This window comes from Schistosoma mansoni, chromosome 1 (assembly GCF_000237925.1).
Source record: "Schistosoma mansoni strain Puerto Rico chromosome 1, complete genome".
Classification (NCBI taxonomy): Eukaryota; Metazoa; Platyhelminthes; class Trematoda; order Strigeidida; family Schistosomatidae; genus Schistosoma; species Schistosoma mansoni.
In genome coordinates this window covers 2,620,907-2,640,459 of record NC_031495.1, presented here as the reverse complement: position 1 = coordinate 2,640,459, position 19,553 = coordinate 2,620,907, and the positions used below count along the sequence as shown (strand labels likewise).

General features: G+C 39.5%; 1 protein-coding gene and 1 non-coding gene across 2 annotated transcripts, besides 1 other annotated feature; both read left to right on the top strand.

Moving 5' to 3' along the window:
• The first annotated feature begins 3,165 nt into the window (after window positions 1–3,165).
• Smp_tRNA_00524_Pseudo_TCG.1.1 lies at window positions 3,166–3,236 on the top strand. The gene has a single exon. It is a non-coding gene (tRNA).
• An 8,270-nt stretch (window positions 3,237–11,506) lies between these two features.
• Smp_022640 (putative 60s ribosomal protein L13 (BBC1 protein homolog)) lies at window positions 11,507–13,311 on the top strand. Its single transcript, XM_018792983.1, has 2 exons — window positions 11,507–11,984; window positions 12,903–13,311. Exons 1-2 carry the CDS (start codon window positions 11,568–11,570, stop codon window positions 13,098–13,100), a joined length of 615 nt encoding a protein of 204 aa, XP_018647541.1. The 5' UTR covers window positions 11,507–11,567; the 3' UTR covers window positions 13,101–13,311.
• Window positions 13,312–14,483: 1,172 nt separating this feature from the next.
• Window positions 14,484–14,534: a sequence feature (Short protein (Smp_196580, CCD74665.1) was converted to a misc_feature.).
• The last annotated feature ends 5,019 nt before the right edge of the window (window positions 14,535–19,553 follow it).

Sequence of the window (19,553 nt, the reverse complement as noted above, 5' to 3'; positions counted from 1 at the left end):
GCGCCGTTAAGATTAGAATTATATCGATTATCGAAACGAACGATTAACGAATCGCGGCACTACAGAATTGGAGGCTTCGCCGTACGAGCACGACGCTACAGAATTGGATACCTCGCCAAACGAGCACGACGCTACAGAATTGGATGCCTCGCCGAACGAACATGGACCAGAATCGACAACCTCCACGTACGAACTCACTACATAATTGGCGACCGCAACAAGCGAACACAAACCAAAAATGGAACCGCCGACGACATATTCCGTTATGATCCGAATAATCATCATATGCTCATTATTACAATAATGTCATATCATCATCTAACGTGGAATTATTATTTTTGTTCGTATTAACGTTAAACTATGACATTTACGCAGCCAACTCACTAATCGAACAAATTATAATTATATGGACATTACACGTTATGATATTCGAAACTCACGGGATTATTTTTATTATCCAATGACGTAAAGTTTTCCTGATTCAAGTGAGTTCGTTCCATTTTTTTTCATGTCATTTTCGGTCTAATATTACACTCTATCATAGACATAAGTTTGGAGTCATACTCCCGATAGTAGAAACTTATGTTCTCGATACAACTAATATTCATTCATTTCATTGGTACGCAGCAACCGTCGTTTCCTACATTTTCAGCGACCACCTAAACCGAACTTCCGCAATTTTTGTTTCACGATGATCCCTATTTTAATGTCTATACACAAATCAAGTATTCGACGCCGCATTACCAGCCGATTATTAATGATTATGTTCATATTATCTATTCACTCACATGTATAACTGAATGCTGCATCATCCGTTACCCATAAATACTATTCGATTACTGCTATTAATTTTCTATTCCCATTGCACTGTACACCAGAACATAGAGTTTAGAGCTAGTCTCTCAAAGATACACTCTTGTTCGTCACATCCAAGTCAGTCTCACTCGCCGTCATCGATAATCATATGTATTGGTATTTTTATCATGCCTTAATACGGTTTCGTAACAAACGAGGTTGAGCGCATATCCCTCTAACGACATAAACCACGCTAGGCTTCATGACCAAAAAGGAATACGACTCCGCATATCTCGTCTCAGCAGTCACTATCCTGTTCCTCTGGTCATTCTACTAATACATATTTAACAATAACTCGACGCGAACGACAACGTACACTGACTTCGCATTTATTATCATTATCGGTACAGCAACGAATATCACCCGTTGATGCAGTCATCATCCTACGGCTGGATTATTTTTTATCCCACATGAACTTCAGTTATGTAAATTCGAATCCGTTCATCGACAATCGACGCTATTTACTCTACTGCGGCTTATCAGAACATATTTCACTGTTCTTTATCCTCATATCCAGTCGGCATCACAGACCAATTTCTGTCATACTCAAACAGTTTATTACTCTATTTTCACTATATTTCGGATTGCTCATACAAACATGTTATTTTATCATCCGGACAGTCTCAACATAAATGCATGTTAAATTTATTTTTCGTACGCTTACTAATGTACTCATAATCATATGCTAGCATTTCAATTTTTGTCTGCATCTTGACGATATTCATGTACATTTTTACATACATATGACACCTTCGTATAATACGCTCACCCCTCACATGACACTGTAATTTATCAGATATTGTACCATTTTTTCCCACATTTTGACATTATCCACATACCGCTTCAGTGTTATTTTTCGAAAACAAACATTTTTTTATAAATGTGCTATTTTCTACAAGGGAGCTATGTAGTATCAGTTTATTTGTTAAGCCCATATACTTTATCCTAGCTACTGGCCAAGCCAATTCGCCTGTCATGAGTCATATTTTGATCTTGTTCATTATTCGCTTATTAACCTTGGCTATACTTTTATATGAGCATATATGTGTACATTTCGTATCTTATTCATCATATGTCTGTCACTCATTTTTGTCTGACTATAAATGTTGATTAACGCTTGCTTAAATCGAGTTGGCTTCCCAGCCATCTCCGATACGCGCTGTTTTCGTTTCGCTCTCGAGTTGGCTTCCCATCCATCTCCAATACGCATCATCTTTCGCCTCGCTCTCGAGTTGGCTTCCCAGCCATCTCCACTGCATGTCATTTCCGCCTCGTTCGCTTCCTTCGCTTATTCGCCTGTTCACTCGCTCGTTATTATTCGCTCAGGTGTTGCTAACTTTCTCACCTGAGTTATTCGACAATAAACTGTAGTTGCTGCTATCCTTTGTCTTCTGATTTTACGCGCCGTTAAGATTAGAATTATATCGATTATCGAAACGAACGATTAACGAATCGCGGCACTACAGAATTGGAGGCTTCGCCGTACGAGCACGACGCTACAGAATTGGATACCTCGCCGAACGAGCACGACGCAACAATGGTATAATTAACTAGTGATGTGTAGTTGCATAACCTATATGGGAAGTATATTTTTTTTATGATTTATTATTCTGAACCACTGATGATATAATTGAAATCAAGCCAGTCGGAAATCTTCATTTCTACTCTGTAACATTATTCAATGAAATAAAACGTTATGCTTCCATAAAGGTAATAAAAGTATTTGAACGATTTCAAGAAAGAGTTGACAATAGTTCGTCCTTGAAATTTTTTACATAGAATCTATTTCGCAATTGAACGAACGCAATATTTGAAAGAACAAAACCACAAAGCTACAATTGTGACATAATACATTTTATCTTTTGAGAAAATTACTATATAAGTGGTGTATTCTATTTATTTCTTTCAGCATAAGTAGTATGTAATACCAATCGGGAGTGGAATACCTAGAAGCAGAAGGCTAAGAAGATCGATTTAAAGAAAACAGAATGAGGAATAAAGAAGAAATGTGAAATGGAAGAACCACAGAGAATGTAAAGGACGATTGACGGGAGATTTGCATATAAAGTATTTCATGTATAAGCAAAGATGGATAGTGGCTAGCAGTGGAATCCAGGATGCGCGTTTCGTCCTATCTTTGCTTATAATGCTTGCGAATTGAGGCTATATCGAGGCAATACGTACAGTATGCACATATGGCGATAAGAGACTGATCAGTTGCAGTTTATAAACATCAATAGGAAGATTCAAACAAACAATACCAAGTGAATTTAAACTTCACCCTATTGCACAACCAAGTGGCTATCAGAACTCACTTGCTAAGTGGATAGGTCGATGGCTTTCGAAGCGAGTGGTACTGGGTTCGAGTCCCAGAGTGAACATCAACTCTAAGATGTGGGTACATCCAACTGAAAAGTCCCAAATAGGACTAAACGCGCATCCTGGATTCCAGTGCTAGCAACTATCCATCTTTGCTTATAATGCTTGTGAATTAAGGCAATATCGAGGGAATCCGCACAGTATGTACAAATGCCAAGAAGAGACTAATCAGTCGCGGTTCTAACTATCAATGGGAAGATGCAAACAAACAATACCAAGTGAATTTATTCCATGTATAGTTTTCACAATTTGCCAAAGGACACTATAAATTTGCAATAAACGATAATTCGGTTTTTCTAATCCAAGTCCTCATTTGTTACATATATATGAGAAGATTGTCCAAAGTAATCAAGCACTTAATAAATTATATTTATTTCTATTCGTTTTAAAAAGATATGTCCTCGATAAAAACTAGAAGAATATAGACATCTTCAATGTTTAAAATTCAGGTTTGCAAATTACTCTCCATATTTTTTTGTATTTTCAATAGTTGAAATCATGAGTTAATTGAAGCTAGATCACCATAAAAAACCTGGAAGCAATGGACGGCCATTTCATCCTTGTTATTAATTAATCACACAGCTGAGTGCGAATTAATCAACAGCATTGAACTGGTGTATTCGACAGTCATTTGCACAGTTAGATATCGTATTCCAAAAAGAATATACGATTATGTCTGTATGAAATAAGATACGGCTTCAAGGAAAGGCTAAATAAACACATACCTAAGAGTGCGTCATCGTTTTTCGGCTGCAACGGAGATGATGTACATACATTCGCAGAGAGATGTATGTTTTTATCTACATGTATATTTGTATTTTTGTTACTAATCCACCCTACCCCAATTAATATCGTCACCGCTTATGTGACATTTCGATCAATTCTATTAATTTACTGAATCTGTTTAGCTTGAACTGTTACGTCCTTGATATGTCTGCCCAACATTTTTCGATCTAGATACGGCCTTGACATGATTGGCTAACTGGTATAATCTTGAATCTAGAAATGCGTTAGTCTGAATTCAAGCTACCAGCCTTGGGCAGAGAGACTAAACTTATTCTATCACCCAATTAGTTGACAGGCGAGAAGAGAGGTGAGTCAACTGGAACACTGCTTGATTTATTCCTGGTTCCCAACTCAGATTAGTGTAGAAAAGATACATGAATAAATAGATGACTTACATGACCACAACACTCAAACAGTAAGAAATATACAACTACGTCCAAAATGAGAATTAAGGTTAAAATTAGAGCACCGAAGGCTGCGTTTAAATTACAATAGTCCTAGAACAGGAAATGGTATGGCGGTGAATCATACATCAAACTAAATCTTATGGTTTGTAGAACAACCTAGGGACAAAACTAAATGTTAGTGTTTTACAGGCTTTGAATTAAGTGAAATAATGCCCCCCAAAATAGCTTCCGTAGTTTTTCACGGCTTCTTTATTTCACTGCTCATATCATGACTCCCCTTTGTCGACTTTACTCTTACAACCAACCATTCAACATCCTGGCAACGCGATAACTTCTGTTTCTAGCAACCTTGATGCTTTGGGAAAATTCATTCAACATATCAACAATTATTGAATTCCTTGGGGCTAATGCAGTTGAAAGGCTAGATTACCATCCCTAGGGTTGCCAAAGACCAATAATCGTGTTTTTACATCCAGACGCTTACGCAACAAAATAAAACTGTTCATACTGTAAGACCCTTTTTGGAATGCTTATGTGAGTACGTATGAAAATTTTTCCACGAACGCCTGTCAAAGAAGATGAGGTGTTGAATTATCTGTCTTCTATGGTCGTGCCGTAATTTCGTTTTCGGGAGCCAGTATTACCATACTATGATCACTTCTGGTTGTGTTGTATGGAATTTGCAGTTCATGTTTTTAATCCAGAGTCACAGAGAATATCCAACGAAAACATTTGTAATTTACATTGTGCCAGTGAGTGAACTAGTTTTAATCGTTGAACAAACGGATTCCTGTGTCATTGTTCGTTCGCTAGTTTTGGTTTGGCAGTTGGATTTCTTTTCACATGAGGACGTTGACATTCCTACCGCGACAGCTTTCGTTAGAGCTCAACCTTATCCATACACAATTCTTCATCACTCAATAGGAATTCGGTTCTCGCAATGAGTAGCAACGTGATTCGCCCTTAGTTCGATATTGGCTTTGGTTCAGTTTTGACCTTTGTAAATTCTTCACAAATGGTTGGATACCGTCATTGGACTGTCTTTGCTGAGGTGCCTGTGTATGACGGGGACGTGAACTTGTGTCTGAAGGTTAGGCGACTGATAATTTTAGTGATAATAATTGGTGTTTGATGGATGGCATTTGTAGTGAAGGTGAAATAAATTTTGGATTAGTTTCTCTTAATAACTGAAACAAATCGTTTTTAAGACTGCCTGAACATGTTCCTAGGCATTTTGGTGGTGATACGGCAGACTACCCTGGGTTTACTGGAGAAGTCGAGGTGCAGCTAGCAAACGGCAGACTATCAAGCGAAGTAAAATTCTTGTATTTGGTGAGACCGTGTACTGGAGCAGCCGCAAGAGCAATGAAATGCTGCGAGTTCTTACAAGCCTCTGAAGCGTATAACGTGGCCAAGAAAACTCCGAAGCAACGATTTGGTAGACCATCTGTGTTCTCAGGTAGAGCCTTTGTAACTGTTGAGAGCAACAAAACAACAATAAATGAAGAATCCAAGGACGTGATAGACTTCTTAAATAGATGTATATATAGTTTACTAGCCCACAGGAATAACTCGCAATCTATGAACCTGAGTCATAGAGTAGATTCGAGGTAACAAATTATCCAGCCTACCCATACAACGAACAATGCTGTCTGAGGGAAGAAAATACCTGTGTTTTTAGTTTTTCTAAGGTGGGTACATAAGTACTCATGATCTCAACTATTGAAATTACCATAATATCCACAAAAACTACTGATATTATTCAACACATGCCCACTAGTGACTGGCTTCAAGAGGTATTTCCTGGAGTTCTAGTGAGAAGCAGTGACCAGTGGAATTCATTCAGGTCTGTCGTGGGATAGTAACTCACTGAAGACAATGGTAGATGTGTCACTCAATTTCGTGGATTAATTGAAGTTAGACATCAACACCGTTGGATGCCAGCCAGCTCAGTGGTCTAGAGGTTAAGCGCTCGCGCGCGAGATTGATAGGTCCTGAGTTCGAATCTCGTGAGCGGGATGGTGGATGCGCACTGCTGAGGAGCCCCACAATAGAACGAAACGGTCGTCCAGTGCTTCTAGGATTTTTATAGTGGTTTAGCTTCAATTGACTCATGATCTCAACTATTGAAATAAGTATTTTACTTGAGGAACAGATTCATCCGTTGTTGGGATCCCTGAGTGGAGAGGTCAATCAAATACAGATAAACAGCCAAGTGTGTAAAGTGAATTGCATCTATACGATGCCTAACAGGAAGAAAATTTACTTAGGTGCCATCATAGTTAAAATTTGGAGACCCTTTTAATAAAAGGAAGTAAATGCATTATTGGATGACGGGTCGGATTTTCCACTAATCGATGCTGGGCTAGCTCATCGCCTGGGACTTAAATGTGAAGATAGTGTTTTGTTTCTTAGTATGACGAAGTCTTTAGCAAGGTGACGGTGTAGTAATAATCCATAGCACGAGACCCGGCCATTCGCGTTTTCATAGCATATACAATGTCACACATGAGATTAGCAGCGACATCTTTGTCAGATGACCCCATACTGTCAAAAATTCTTTATCTGAAGGAATTATGTACTCAACAATTATTAAATAAAATAGTCATGGTTCTAAATGGGTGTAGTGTCCTAGAAGCTCATCAAGTAATAAAACTGAGGCTTATGGGTAGCAATGAGTTATATGCAACAAAAAACCTTTAGGTTGGCCCGGTGCCACCGACGATCGAAGTGACTTGTATCAGGGTACGATCGAGGCTGAATTTACAACGAGTAATTATGCATATATTCGATGAAGACATTGTCTACTGAAGATATTAGAGCAGTGGAGTTGGTTGAAAGTTAGTGTGAATTACGCAGCGGCCATTTCTTGATAGGTCTTCCCTGGAGAACAGAAGAAGGAAGGTTATCGTATGATCGTGAGGCAGCAATAATTGCCTCGACAGATTAAAAAGCAGGTTTGAAAGGTGCCCTGAGTAGTGGACAATTTACTAGAATGTAATACAGGAAAATAAGGAAATAGTATTTTGAAACGGCTCTGGAACAGGCGCCTGGAGGGTGATACTTGCCACACTTCCCAGTTATAACAATTAGAAAACCGCTTAATGCAAAGGTTGTGTCTGACAGGTGGGCGAAGCATTAATTTCTGTCATTAAAAACATGCTACTAAGCGGGATGAATCGCAGAACACCATTGCTGGGTGTCTTGTTGAGATTTGGACAGCACCTAACTGCGATAGCAGCGAATATAAGAGGGATGTTCTTACAAGCCAAAGTGTTCGAAGGAGACAGAGATCACTTGAGGTTCCTTTGATTGGATGACGAATCGAGAAGGACCATCTTTGAGCACAGAATGACCATCCACTCGTTTGGTGCCACATTGTCACCTTTCTATACCGACTGTGCCTTGGGTCGAGCTATAACTACGTTTAGACTAGGTAAACCAGAATAAGATGGGATGGTTAACAAGTACTTTTACGCGGGCGATTGCCTTGTGTCCTTCAAGGGCACTAAAGTGGCTCAATATTTGTCAACTGGTTTTCGTGGTGTATTGTTGAAAGGGAGGATTTAAGTTGACAAAATTTGCTTCCAACCGTAAAGAAACGTTGAGAGGTGTGTGGTCACCATATTAAGGATCGGAAACGCGCAATTTATCCACAGGACCATCACATACAGAGCTCACTCTTGGATTACAGTGGAACATAGTAAACAACACACAAGGGTTTGTAGTAGATAAGGGCAGCTAATTAACAGCTCGAAGAGCTATGCTATCAAGACTACCCTTATTACTTAACCCACTTGAACTATCAATAACCTTCACTCCTTACACTAAATTGGTATTGAAGGAGGCTTGTAAGAACAAGCTGAGTTGAGACCAAGTAGTTGGTGGCTTTCTGGCTACGAACTAAGCAGAACGGACGCAGTTTCAATAGCCCAGGGTATTCGGACTCTAAAGAAGTCACCGAACGACTGAACTTAATAGTCATGGTGGAAGTAATCAGAGTGGTAGGGAGTTTAAACTCCAAAGAATATCCACAGAGTGGAGCGCAGGTTTAATCCCAATCAGGCCAGTCGTTGTGGAAGTCTGTGAGAAAGCTTACTAGGAGTGATAAAGCTGATGCAAAGTGCTATAATTAAAGAACAGTGTTTAATAGTGGTAAAGATATCAGATACCTAAAGCCTAAAGTCGCCATGAGTAAGTAAAATTTATAGTCGACTGAATACCAGAGCAACGGTATATATGCAGCACTATCTAAATTTTTTACTGTAGACTTCCCATCATTTTCAAAGACAAATCTAATGGAGCTACTAGTCTTCGTTCCATCGTTTTGTAATTCTGCTCATTTGAGTGTATTTATTTATTTATTATAAATAAATTATTTATTTAAACACATATATATTGGTACAAAAGGGCACCAGATACATATGCGCCACACAAAATAATGAAAGTAGGAAGAGAAGGGATGAAAAGATAAGGCGGACTGAAATGTACAACCAGAAGACTCTTTCAGTTAGGAAAGTTAGAACCACTCTTTATGAAGAAAGTAAAAGAAGGTTGCAGCAGGCACGCCACTGGCTTCTATTCTGAGCCATATCTGATAACGTCTCTAGCCACTGTGTTGCACCATCTCTCGGACTCCAGCCAGGGAGTCGTGAAGGACCAACACAAGCTAGCCCTTTGCAGCTTTCTTTCATGCCACGACACCATGTCATACACTGACCTCCTCTCCGCTTTTTCCAACCAGTCCCAGAGTCGGCAAATAATGCACGACGTGGAAGCCTCTGGGACGACATTCGTAAAACATGTCCAAGCCACCGAAGTCGGTGTTTCAAGATGGTGACACCAATTGAATTATCGTCTCTGCGCCCGAACACACGATGCCGAACCTCTGCATTACTAACATGGTGTTGCCACTGGATGTCAGCAACCCTTCGGAGACAACGATGATCGAACACAGAGAGTCGTCTAACATCCTTAACTCGGAGAGGCCAGGTTTCACAAGCGTAGAGCAAAACTGTTCTCACTGACGCGTTGTAGATCCGACCTTTTACAGCCAGACTAACATCACGAAGGCGCCAAAGATGGCCCAGATTGGCATAAGCCGCTCTGGCTTTCATTATACGTGCATCAATCTCATCACCCACGCCACCACCAGCACTTATATAGCTACCTAGATACACGAACTTCTCAACTACTTCAATCTGCTCACCATCCAGGGTGAGTACAGGATTAGAATGCTGTCAGTCTTGTAGGAGTACTTTGCACTTGGAGGGTGCAAAGCACATGCCGTACCTGCGGACACTGATTGCCAACTGATTAAGTGCGGATTGCATGCCTTGGGCATTATCGCACAGTAAGTGTCTTATCTTCTGCAGGATTCAATTTGTCCTAAAGATATTCTTTGTGAACTATAAACACCATAATGATGGCCTATAGTCTATGTAAAAGTTATATTCACAACAAGGGAAATTTGTCTTTAAACTTCATCTGTTTCTAAACGTAAAATCAGTTCGATTAGTACAATCACTAAGGAAGTTGTAGACATTGAGCGAAACCTACAAACATACCGACCAATATTGCGTGCCTTTTCGAAATGAATAGTACAAAAATATGAGACGAAGCCACATCAATATGGTGGGATAATAATGTCCAGGTTATGGCAGGTCACATGCAACAGGGATAGTCTACAGACCATTCAGACCAGGTTGACACGTGGGTGTTTAACCAGCGACTAGATAGATTGTGGACATCACTAACACCTTCGCCGTGACTGAATATGAGTAGGTTGGGTAATGGCGTTGAAAAATGGGAATACAATAACAGCCAATTAATTTTATTGCTGTAGGCTAAGAGACATCTTGGATTGCTAGCGACTTTGTTCATTATTCTGGTACCGAAGTGTATTTGTGATCTTTGAAATTGGATAATACGTTTCGTTAACTATTTCATCAGCTTGTTTTGCCTCGAAAATGGGCCGGGTATCAATTAGTTTTCTGACTACATGATCAGGTTCATTGAAGCTACGGTAACTATAAAGCGTGATCGATAAACGAACCCGCCGATGATAACATGAAACTCCCACCACCACATTTACTTTCTTTGACCTTGTATGACTATGCCTTGTTTATTCAGCAATCACAATTTTATGTTCACTATGAAACATTATTCGCTTTGTTGACTCGTTATTACTATCCTCCAGCTGCTGTTCGGTATATTCGTCTCTCTTCTTCCCTGTTTTTTTAAGACCGTATTCTTTATTCTTCACTACTATACATATAACTGCCACTATGAACAAATCTGATGTTACTTCTATGATTGGTTACTACTAATCTCCCATTAGCTGGAAGTCAGTTTAGTATCTCCGTAAAATCTTGAGATTAATGGATTATTGAAGCTCATTGTTGATCGATGTACACCTAGCCATACTGACAAGAATAAAATCCAACTTAGACCAGTGAAGCCAGTGAATGTACCACAGGCATTGTAGTTTGACAACACTTTAACCAGCAACACCTTCTATAATTGAGTCTCGCCAGCTAGTAAAACCAATAGTCAGAAGCGAAGGGGTTCGAAGATATATTTGACAGATTATCAATATATCGAGAAGTGACTGATCTAAACTGACTGGCGATCGCAGTCTAGTGTGGATGCATGACTGAGCGCCTTCAGCTAAATTAGTCCATTGAAACTAATGTGGCCAGCATCCAATGTCGAACACTCACAGTGTTATTGATTTCGGGGATTTATTTACAGCGACACCAGTTCCAACTGGCTCCAAATCCACTGGAACAAACCAAAGTATGTCCAAAAAATCCACCAATACTATTGCTGCGAATGACCGGTTATCTTAAACCCGATAGTGACTTACACTTTCGTCATCTTCCAAAATCGAACTGTGAGTACAAAAATACTTTACTTCATCTTTTCGACTCTCTAATATAAACATTAGACTAAAGCTGTCTCCGCTTAAATTCCCAAAGTATAATAACGCCTGTGTAATCAAGTAATAATTTCCATACACAACGGACAATCTACACATTTCATTTTGTTATTCGAGTTTGTTTAAATAATCTCAGTAAGTTGGCGGTACAGTAAACGGACCCGTTTCCTCGTGGGTTAACGTTTTTTGATACTTAGACAATGGTTCACGGTAACGATGTTCTGCATCACAACCACTTCAGAAAAAAGTGGCAATTTATGGTGAAAACATGGTTCAACCAACCAGCACGCAAAGAACGCAGACGACAGGCTAGAAAAGCTAAAGCTCAACGAATCGCACCGAGGCCAGCTTCTGGTCCACTTCGACCTATTGTCAACTGTCCAACATTCCGATACAATATGAAAGTAAGATCAGGGCGTGGATTCTCATTGCAAGAAGTGCGCGCAGCCGGTCTGAATCCAAAATTCGCCCGCACTATTGGGATAGCCGTTGATCACCGTCGACGAAACGTCTCTGTCGAAGGGCTACAAAGAAATGTTGCTCGACTCAAAGCATACAAAGCTAAACTCATACTGTTCCCTCTAAATCCAGCGAAGCCTCAGGCCATGGATGCAAAGGTTTGTTTACTTGATTTTGAGTTATTCATATACTGTAACTGAAGTGCTTGTGAGTTAATGTTCATGCAGTTGTTTTAAAGTCATGTGAATCCAACTTCAGCACATTAAAGATCTAGGCTTAGAAATGTGCCACTGCTTTTCAGTTGCTACTTGATCCCCTAATCCTTATTCCTTGATAAATTAGTCATTCATTAGTGCTAGAGAAGCAACCGATAGCAATCTTATTCCCTTCAAGTCTGATCCTCTAGTTACTAGTAAGTGTTTATCATGCATGAGTACTGCCCTCGGATTTCTATACCAAATAGTTCTTGCCATATGCAAAAAGTTAGTGCCAATGACGTTTCGCCAGTTCTCGTAATTTTGTTTCCCCTTGTGGCTACCGTTAGACTTATAGGTACTTTTTATACTAAAAAAAGTAGTGATTGTGCTCATAGGCTAGTAAAGATAGGTTTTAGTAACCAGCGATTCGGTTGTGTGCTTGACATTAGAACCACATACATTAATGCAGTTGGTAGTTGCGTTTTCCACACAGTACTCGGACGTCTATATTTTGTAAGCCATTTCAAAATCCATTTATGATAACTTAAGCTCCTCACAGTAGTAACTAAAGTTATTTCAAATAACCGCCAGTTGTCTGTTGTATCACCCATTTTTCGTAACTATAGTAATGAGGTTCTCATCATAGGATTCCCATAGATGTTGATTTTCTTTATAATTACGATATAAGGGGTGACGTTATGATGACTTACTGTGATGAGCCCCTTGTGTCGTCTCTCCAATCATACTACTTGAACTAATAACATGACCAAATTTGTCTTATAAGTGTTTACTCATGTGTATGTTGTAATACCTCATAACCCTGGTTTGTTTCTCTATAACATTGGTATTTTGGTCTCATTTCCTATATTTCCGTTTCAGGCCGACGAGGTTAAGAAGGCCACACAACTCCGCCGACCGGTGCTCCCTATTACTCAAAGAGCAAAACGTTTGAAGGCCCACAAACCAACATCGTCTGAACTAAGGTACAGCGCCTTCCATGCCATCCGTCAGCATAGAGCTAACGCTCGGCTCTACGGAAAACGTTTGAAGAAACGTCGGGCAGCTGCTGCAGAATAACTGTCCTCAAATAAATTATAGTCGGATCACTTCTGTTTTGATTGCCGACTTGTTAGTAACAGGTGTGTTAAAAATTAGTTACGTTTGGAAAGTCCTGAAGAAGTATAGTACATTTTCGTTTAGGATTTCTTTCTTCCTAGCTCTAGTATATCGTGTTTTTAGTGTCTTCGCATTGTTTACTGTAATTTAAACCTAAAATAAGTTTAAGTTGCCCCTCAGTTTAGCATACCAAGTCTCATTTACATGTAGAGTCCATTAAAATTATGAACATATTGAATCTAGCATGCTTATAATATGTCAGGAAAATGATGGTTTCCTATAAGTTTATTAAAGTTTTGTGGTCGGATTCATCTTATTCTTGTTCACTAAATTTCTATTGAGGTAGATAATAGTAGTCTCCCCCCTACAGTGGGGTGAGATAGTTAAGTCTCATGGTTGGCAGCCCTGTCGTAAATGAGTCAGACACGTCGAGATTTTCACTTGATGACTGTACTACCCATAATGTTGATGAAGTACCCCAGATTTTACTTATTTCGTGAAGCTGAACTAATCATTGTACTATCAATGAGCTGTTTACTTTGTGGTGTTGCATTTCTCTTGTCTCACTCTGAAATCCACTCATCCATAATTGTGACTTTATTATTTCATTACTGAGTGTTGGTTCCCCCGCAAACTATAACTTGTCTGTATTCGTGACATTGCCACCAGTTCATTATTACCTTCCCTAGTAATGTACGTACTTTGAAGACCTGATCTTCCAGAAGTATTTGTTTCAAACCTCGTCTTGTACATATGTAAGCTAACATTTCTGTTCTAAATAGATTGACGCAAACAAGTTCATTTAGTTTCAAATAGATTTCTGCGCATAAGTACTTGGTTTCTGTAGTTTCCTATAAACATACACATCATTCTGTTCATGTCAACGAAATGTAGAATACCAACAGTTCGCAACAATCTTGTGAAACCCATTAACTAAACTATAGCCAAAATGGGAAGGGCAACTTCATTCTAATTCTTAGTAGTTGTTTCACCTGTTTCAAGTCATTAGTTACTGGAAGCTTCTTGGTAGTAAAGTGGGTCGCAAGGTAAATATTGAGCTAGTCATCACTTCACAACCTATCTAAGCTATTCTGTCGGAACTATACAGTCCACAAATCCAAGTAGCTTCTTTCATAATGTCTCCTTGGCTTGCGAAAGTCAACTCATCTGACTAAACAGCCTGCAGAGATTCTTGGTGATAAGTATCTTTATGTATTTGGTTCAGAAGTTCCATAATAAAAGCTTTCAGTAAATGAATTGGGGCTGGTTAGTAAGCTGATATGATTAAGACCATTACAGTATTCTGAAAATCTGATTGCGTGATGATAACTCTTGGTAGTAAAAATGTTTGCTAATCCAGGTTTGACTCCTAATATTACTGCCTCGTCGAATTGAAGAAAGTTGTTGCTGAACAAATTAGTCGCTCCATATACTGATAATAAAACATTTTCTGGAATAACAGTTTGTTACTGATGTTGATGGGTGAGGACACTGAAATGTTCGGATTCGGTATCATCAGCACTTTCTAGTTTATACGGGATGACAAACACTGCTAGTCTACTCTCTGTGATTTTTACATGTCGGTAAGCATAAAGCTGAGGGGACAAGTACATCGTTACAGTTAATTATGTTAAGCTTGATGAGAGACTCATTATTCATAACGAAAGTTCCTAACCAAGTTCGATCCCAACCCCGTAAGTAGCATTTGTTGTTAATGTCTTAAAAACCCCTAACATTTGAGTTACCAGTGTATGAAAATTAAATTATAACCACTTCGTTTGAATAGGATAGTTCCGGACGTTCATTACTTTCATTCGGTTTGTGATTGATAGATAGAGATAGCCGACCAAATGTAAAACCGATATAAATATCGGAAAGTTATTCGTAACTGCCTAAAGGATTTGTAGATTGAATTAATTGCGATCTAGGTGTGTCATTTTATTGGTGCATTGTCTGTATATATTAAGTACATGTTTAAACTTATCGCTTAAGCGAGACTCACGCCAAATTTTCATCTACTTCTAAGGAATAAGGTTACTCACTAGATTTCTATAGTAATTAAACCCCTCAACCATTTTATACATTACGTATGTTACAAATGACCAGATAGGCAGGAAACTTTGAAAACTTGTTCAGTGAATCGGCATATATTTGTGTATTAATAGAATAATTATCCTATTGTAATTTGATGTTTACCTAACTGCAAATTTACACTCAACTCATTGATTCCTGCCGTGGCTGCCGCTCATAAATTACAGTAACCTAACTGTAATCCTGTTTAGTTTCTCACCGTTATTGTCCTAGATTTTTACATATTGGAACTTGTTATTTATGTTAATCATGACCCCGTATCTTATCCATAGAATCGCCTAAGTTTTAAATTCTGAACAATAAAAGCCAGTGAGAAAAACACATCGTCTACCTGACATTTTGACTGGTAGTTTGGGGAACACCTGGACTGTAATTTGTTTTAGCGTTATCAGACTCATTACTACTCCGATATGATGAATACATAGTCGCAACCAAATGGTGACGATTTTAACACTTGAAGTGTCAATAACAATGTATAGATCAAAATCACTTCTTTAGTCCAGATAGAATCAGTTCACCATAAATTTATGAGAACATTTCCAAATACTACCGGAGAGTTCGTTAGACAAATATGATCGGGGGTTTCACCCTCAAACAACTAACTTGGCTGGCGATGTCACTGATCCTTTTTGTTTAGAAATGAAGACTGAATAGACGGTGAAGCAATATATTATTCAACTCCGTAGCAGTACCGTATAAATTAAGGTATAGAAACCTAACTTCTCAGCCGACTTATGAATGCTACATTCTGAAGTAATTCTTACTCTAGTTTCACATACAGTCTTGGCAGTGTTGTGAAAATAAATTCAATGCCCAACGACACCTTTGAAATTTCTGGACTGATGTAACTGGCTTACCAAATAAATAATAACCAGACTTAGGGAACTCTTGAGCTGCTACTCGGTCTACTATTAGAATTATAGTAGAATAAAGCCTTTTGAATTTCATCTGTCTTTTGCCCACGGCCTGCTAAAGATATATGACCATGGTGTTCTAAGACAGTACATATTAAATGACTCCATATGGTAGTCATTTGAAACGTTTCCGTTGGTGACTGCTTACAAACACTAATAAGCTTCAGCTCACTCAAATTAAAGCATATCAGAATCTTTAAAAAATTCCACACTGTTCTCTGTTTCTAACTCTTTTCTCACAAAGATGCCTGTTCATAAAATTGCAGATATCTCTCACTGGTATTCTCATCCAAGCTGTTGTTTGCTGATATCCGAGTTTAATGGCTAAATGCTGTTATTCCTTTAGAACAGAAACGTTTTATGTCACCAAACCATCGAACAGTAATCAAGGCTCTGCACATGTATTCGTGGACAAGTATAAACATCTAAGTATGCTACTAAGTATTGTCTTTTCCTGCCGTCCTGGAAAAGAAAAAAAGAATATGTAAGTGCATGTCGAAGTACACTCGTACGCGCGTAAAGACACAAAGCGGGTGGAAAAGGTAAATAAACTCATACACCTGCGACAGTGTAAAAGGGATTTTAAAGGAATTTTTTCGGGTCCTTAAGTAAAAAAAATTAAATATACACATATCAACAAAAAGATTTGTTTTTTTGGAATAAATATATAAGTATAAGCATATTAAATTTTTTGTTATATATAATACAAAGGAAAATCGTGATAAAGCAAAATGTTAACTGGTGTCTTACGTGCAATAGTCGTTTAAATGTTCTGGAAATCTTACTCTTCTTCCAGAAAGCGTTGTGTTAAGTTTATTTTCAGATAATGCCGAAGTATTAACGTGCGTGTTGGATGAGGTATTGTAAGTGAAGGAGCTATGTTGTTCGATTGTACCGAAGGAAAATCGACGTGGTTAGAATCTCCTTCTGGATACGCAGCTTTAATTCGGTCGATGCTGATGCTATCGTTAGTGCCGTTGTTATCGATTATATAGTACTTAGGTTCACGCTGAAGGACTTTGAAGGGTCCTTCGTATGCTGATTCGAGAGGTCGTCGATGTGAGTTTCGACGTATAGAGACATGTGTACTATATCGTAAGTCAGGTTAAACGAAAACATCAGTCGATTGAGGTTGAGTGGAAACAGGTTTGACTGAACGCACTGCGTTTGCGAGCCTCTTCACGTAGGAGTTTAGATCCATGTCCACTGGAGAAGGTGAAGGACCCACGAATTCTCCTGGAGGTCGAAGTGTCGTCCCATAAATGAGTTGAGCTCCAGTGTATCCAACGTCAACTTTCACTGCATTGCGAATACCTAGTAAGACGAATAGAAGAGCGCCGGTCCACTGTGAAACGTTTGCAGCTGATAGTTAAGCTTTTACCTGTCGGTGAAAGCGTCTTACCAACCCGCTTGCTTGTGGGTGGTAGGCGGTCGTTCGGAAGCGAGTGATTCCTATCAGTGTGATCAGACAATGGAAAAGTTCGGATTCGAAATGGCGTCCGCGGTCTGTAGTGATAGTTGATAATAGTATCCATTTGAATCTGGCAAAGGTCCTACCAAATTCTGATGAACATCGGAACGAGAATCAGAAGTTTTGGACGAGCCTTAGGGACGTTCGTTGTGCCTGATCACCTTAGATTTCTGACAGCTTACACAGCAGCGTGCTCACTTCTTTATTCATACCAGGCTAGTAAAACCGTTCTGCTATAAGCTTGATGGATGCACGAACACCTGGGTGAGAAAGTTTGCGCAACATATTGAAGACGTTGCGTCAATAAAGTTTCGGCACGATTGGGCGATAGCTAAACGTAGGTGTGTCGCATAGTAAGGTTTCCTTACCTGTTCCCATCTGTTTGATGCGCAGTTTAAGGGTTGTTGAGGATAACTTTTCGACCATGCCTGAAGATCAGTGTCTTCTTTTTGAAGGTGAGCTAGTTTCAGAAGGTCGATTCCATGGAAACTGTTCAAGGAAGTTACAGGAGACAAGGCCTCTGCAACTACATTGTTTGCTCCATAAATTCGTTGTATATCTGAAGTCCAGTTGTCGAGATTCTGAAGATGAGCTTAAAGAGAAAGTGAGGGGTTTATGGTCAGTAAAAGCGTGAATTCTCGGGCTTCGATAAAGTGTTGAAAATGCCGTACAGCACAATACGCTTAGTATAGTGGTTGATGCATCGGATTTCGCCATAGGAGCTGTTATGCAAAACAACATCCCCCGAAGTTGGCAACCTCTCGAATTTTCCTCACAACACCTCACCCCACGGAGACGAGATATAGCGCTTTTGATCGAGAACTAATAGCAACGTTCTGTGCCAACGAACATGTCCGCCACGCAGTAGAAGGTCACGATTTCATCTTATTTACCGACCATAAGCCTTTAATGTATACTCTGCATACCAAGTCTGACAGCTGCTCACCACGAGAGTGCAGACATTTGAACTATATCTGTCAGTTCACGACAGACCTTCGTTATGTTGAAGGCAACTCGAAATATGTTGCCGATGCTCTGTCCCATATCCAAGTTAATGCAGTTACTTCAGCCGTGCTTGATCTCCCTGCTATGGCCGCCGTACAAGCAAGCGATCCCTCCTGCACAGAAGCACAGCATTCTACTTCCCTTCAGTTCCGAGAAGTACCCCTAGCTCAGGGACTATACTGTGTGATGTTCCTACTGATCTTCCTCAACTCATCGTGCCATCTGCTTATCGTCGTCCCGTCTTCAGTGCCCTGCATGGACTGTCACATCCAGGTATCAAAGCCAAATTACGCGTCATTGCTGCACGATACGTCCGGCCGTCCATGAGTAAATATGTCCATATGTGGGTAAAGCAATACCTGTGATCTCAACTATCAATAGTACACAGGCATGTAGTTGCCTCCGTTGGCACGCCTGATACTCGCTTCGACCACATTCATATAGACATTGTGTGATCATTCCCACCATCGCACGGGTATGATCATACACTACGTGCATCGATCGTTTCACAGGATGGCCCGAAGCTATTCCCATCACTTCAGTTACGGTGGAGACTGTTGCTCATCGCTTCGTAGAACGATGGATAGCGCTGTATGTTTGTCACTCGACTGTTACGACTGACTGATGACAACAATTTCAATCCGCATTATTCTGAAGACGGTTCTAGTAAAATGCTAAATAACTTGATAGCTATGGAATCGAAATACAAAAGTTACTTACGACACCAAAGCCTTTTCATTCTCCTGTGCAAACGAGAAATTTCAAGACCTGGAAAACAAGCGTCTAATCTATTACTGCTGGCAAATTCAGAAACCCAGAATGGAGAGTGGATAAATGCTTCCAGTGCAGAATTTCCAGACGGTACGCAAAAAAAACAATGAAACTGTTTAAACAAGAACATATTCGTTAAAATATGAAAGGTCTACAGTCTGC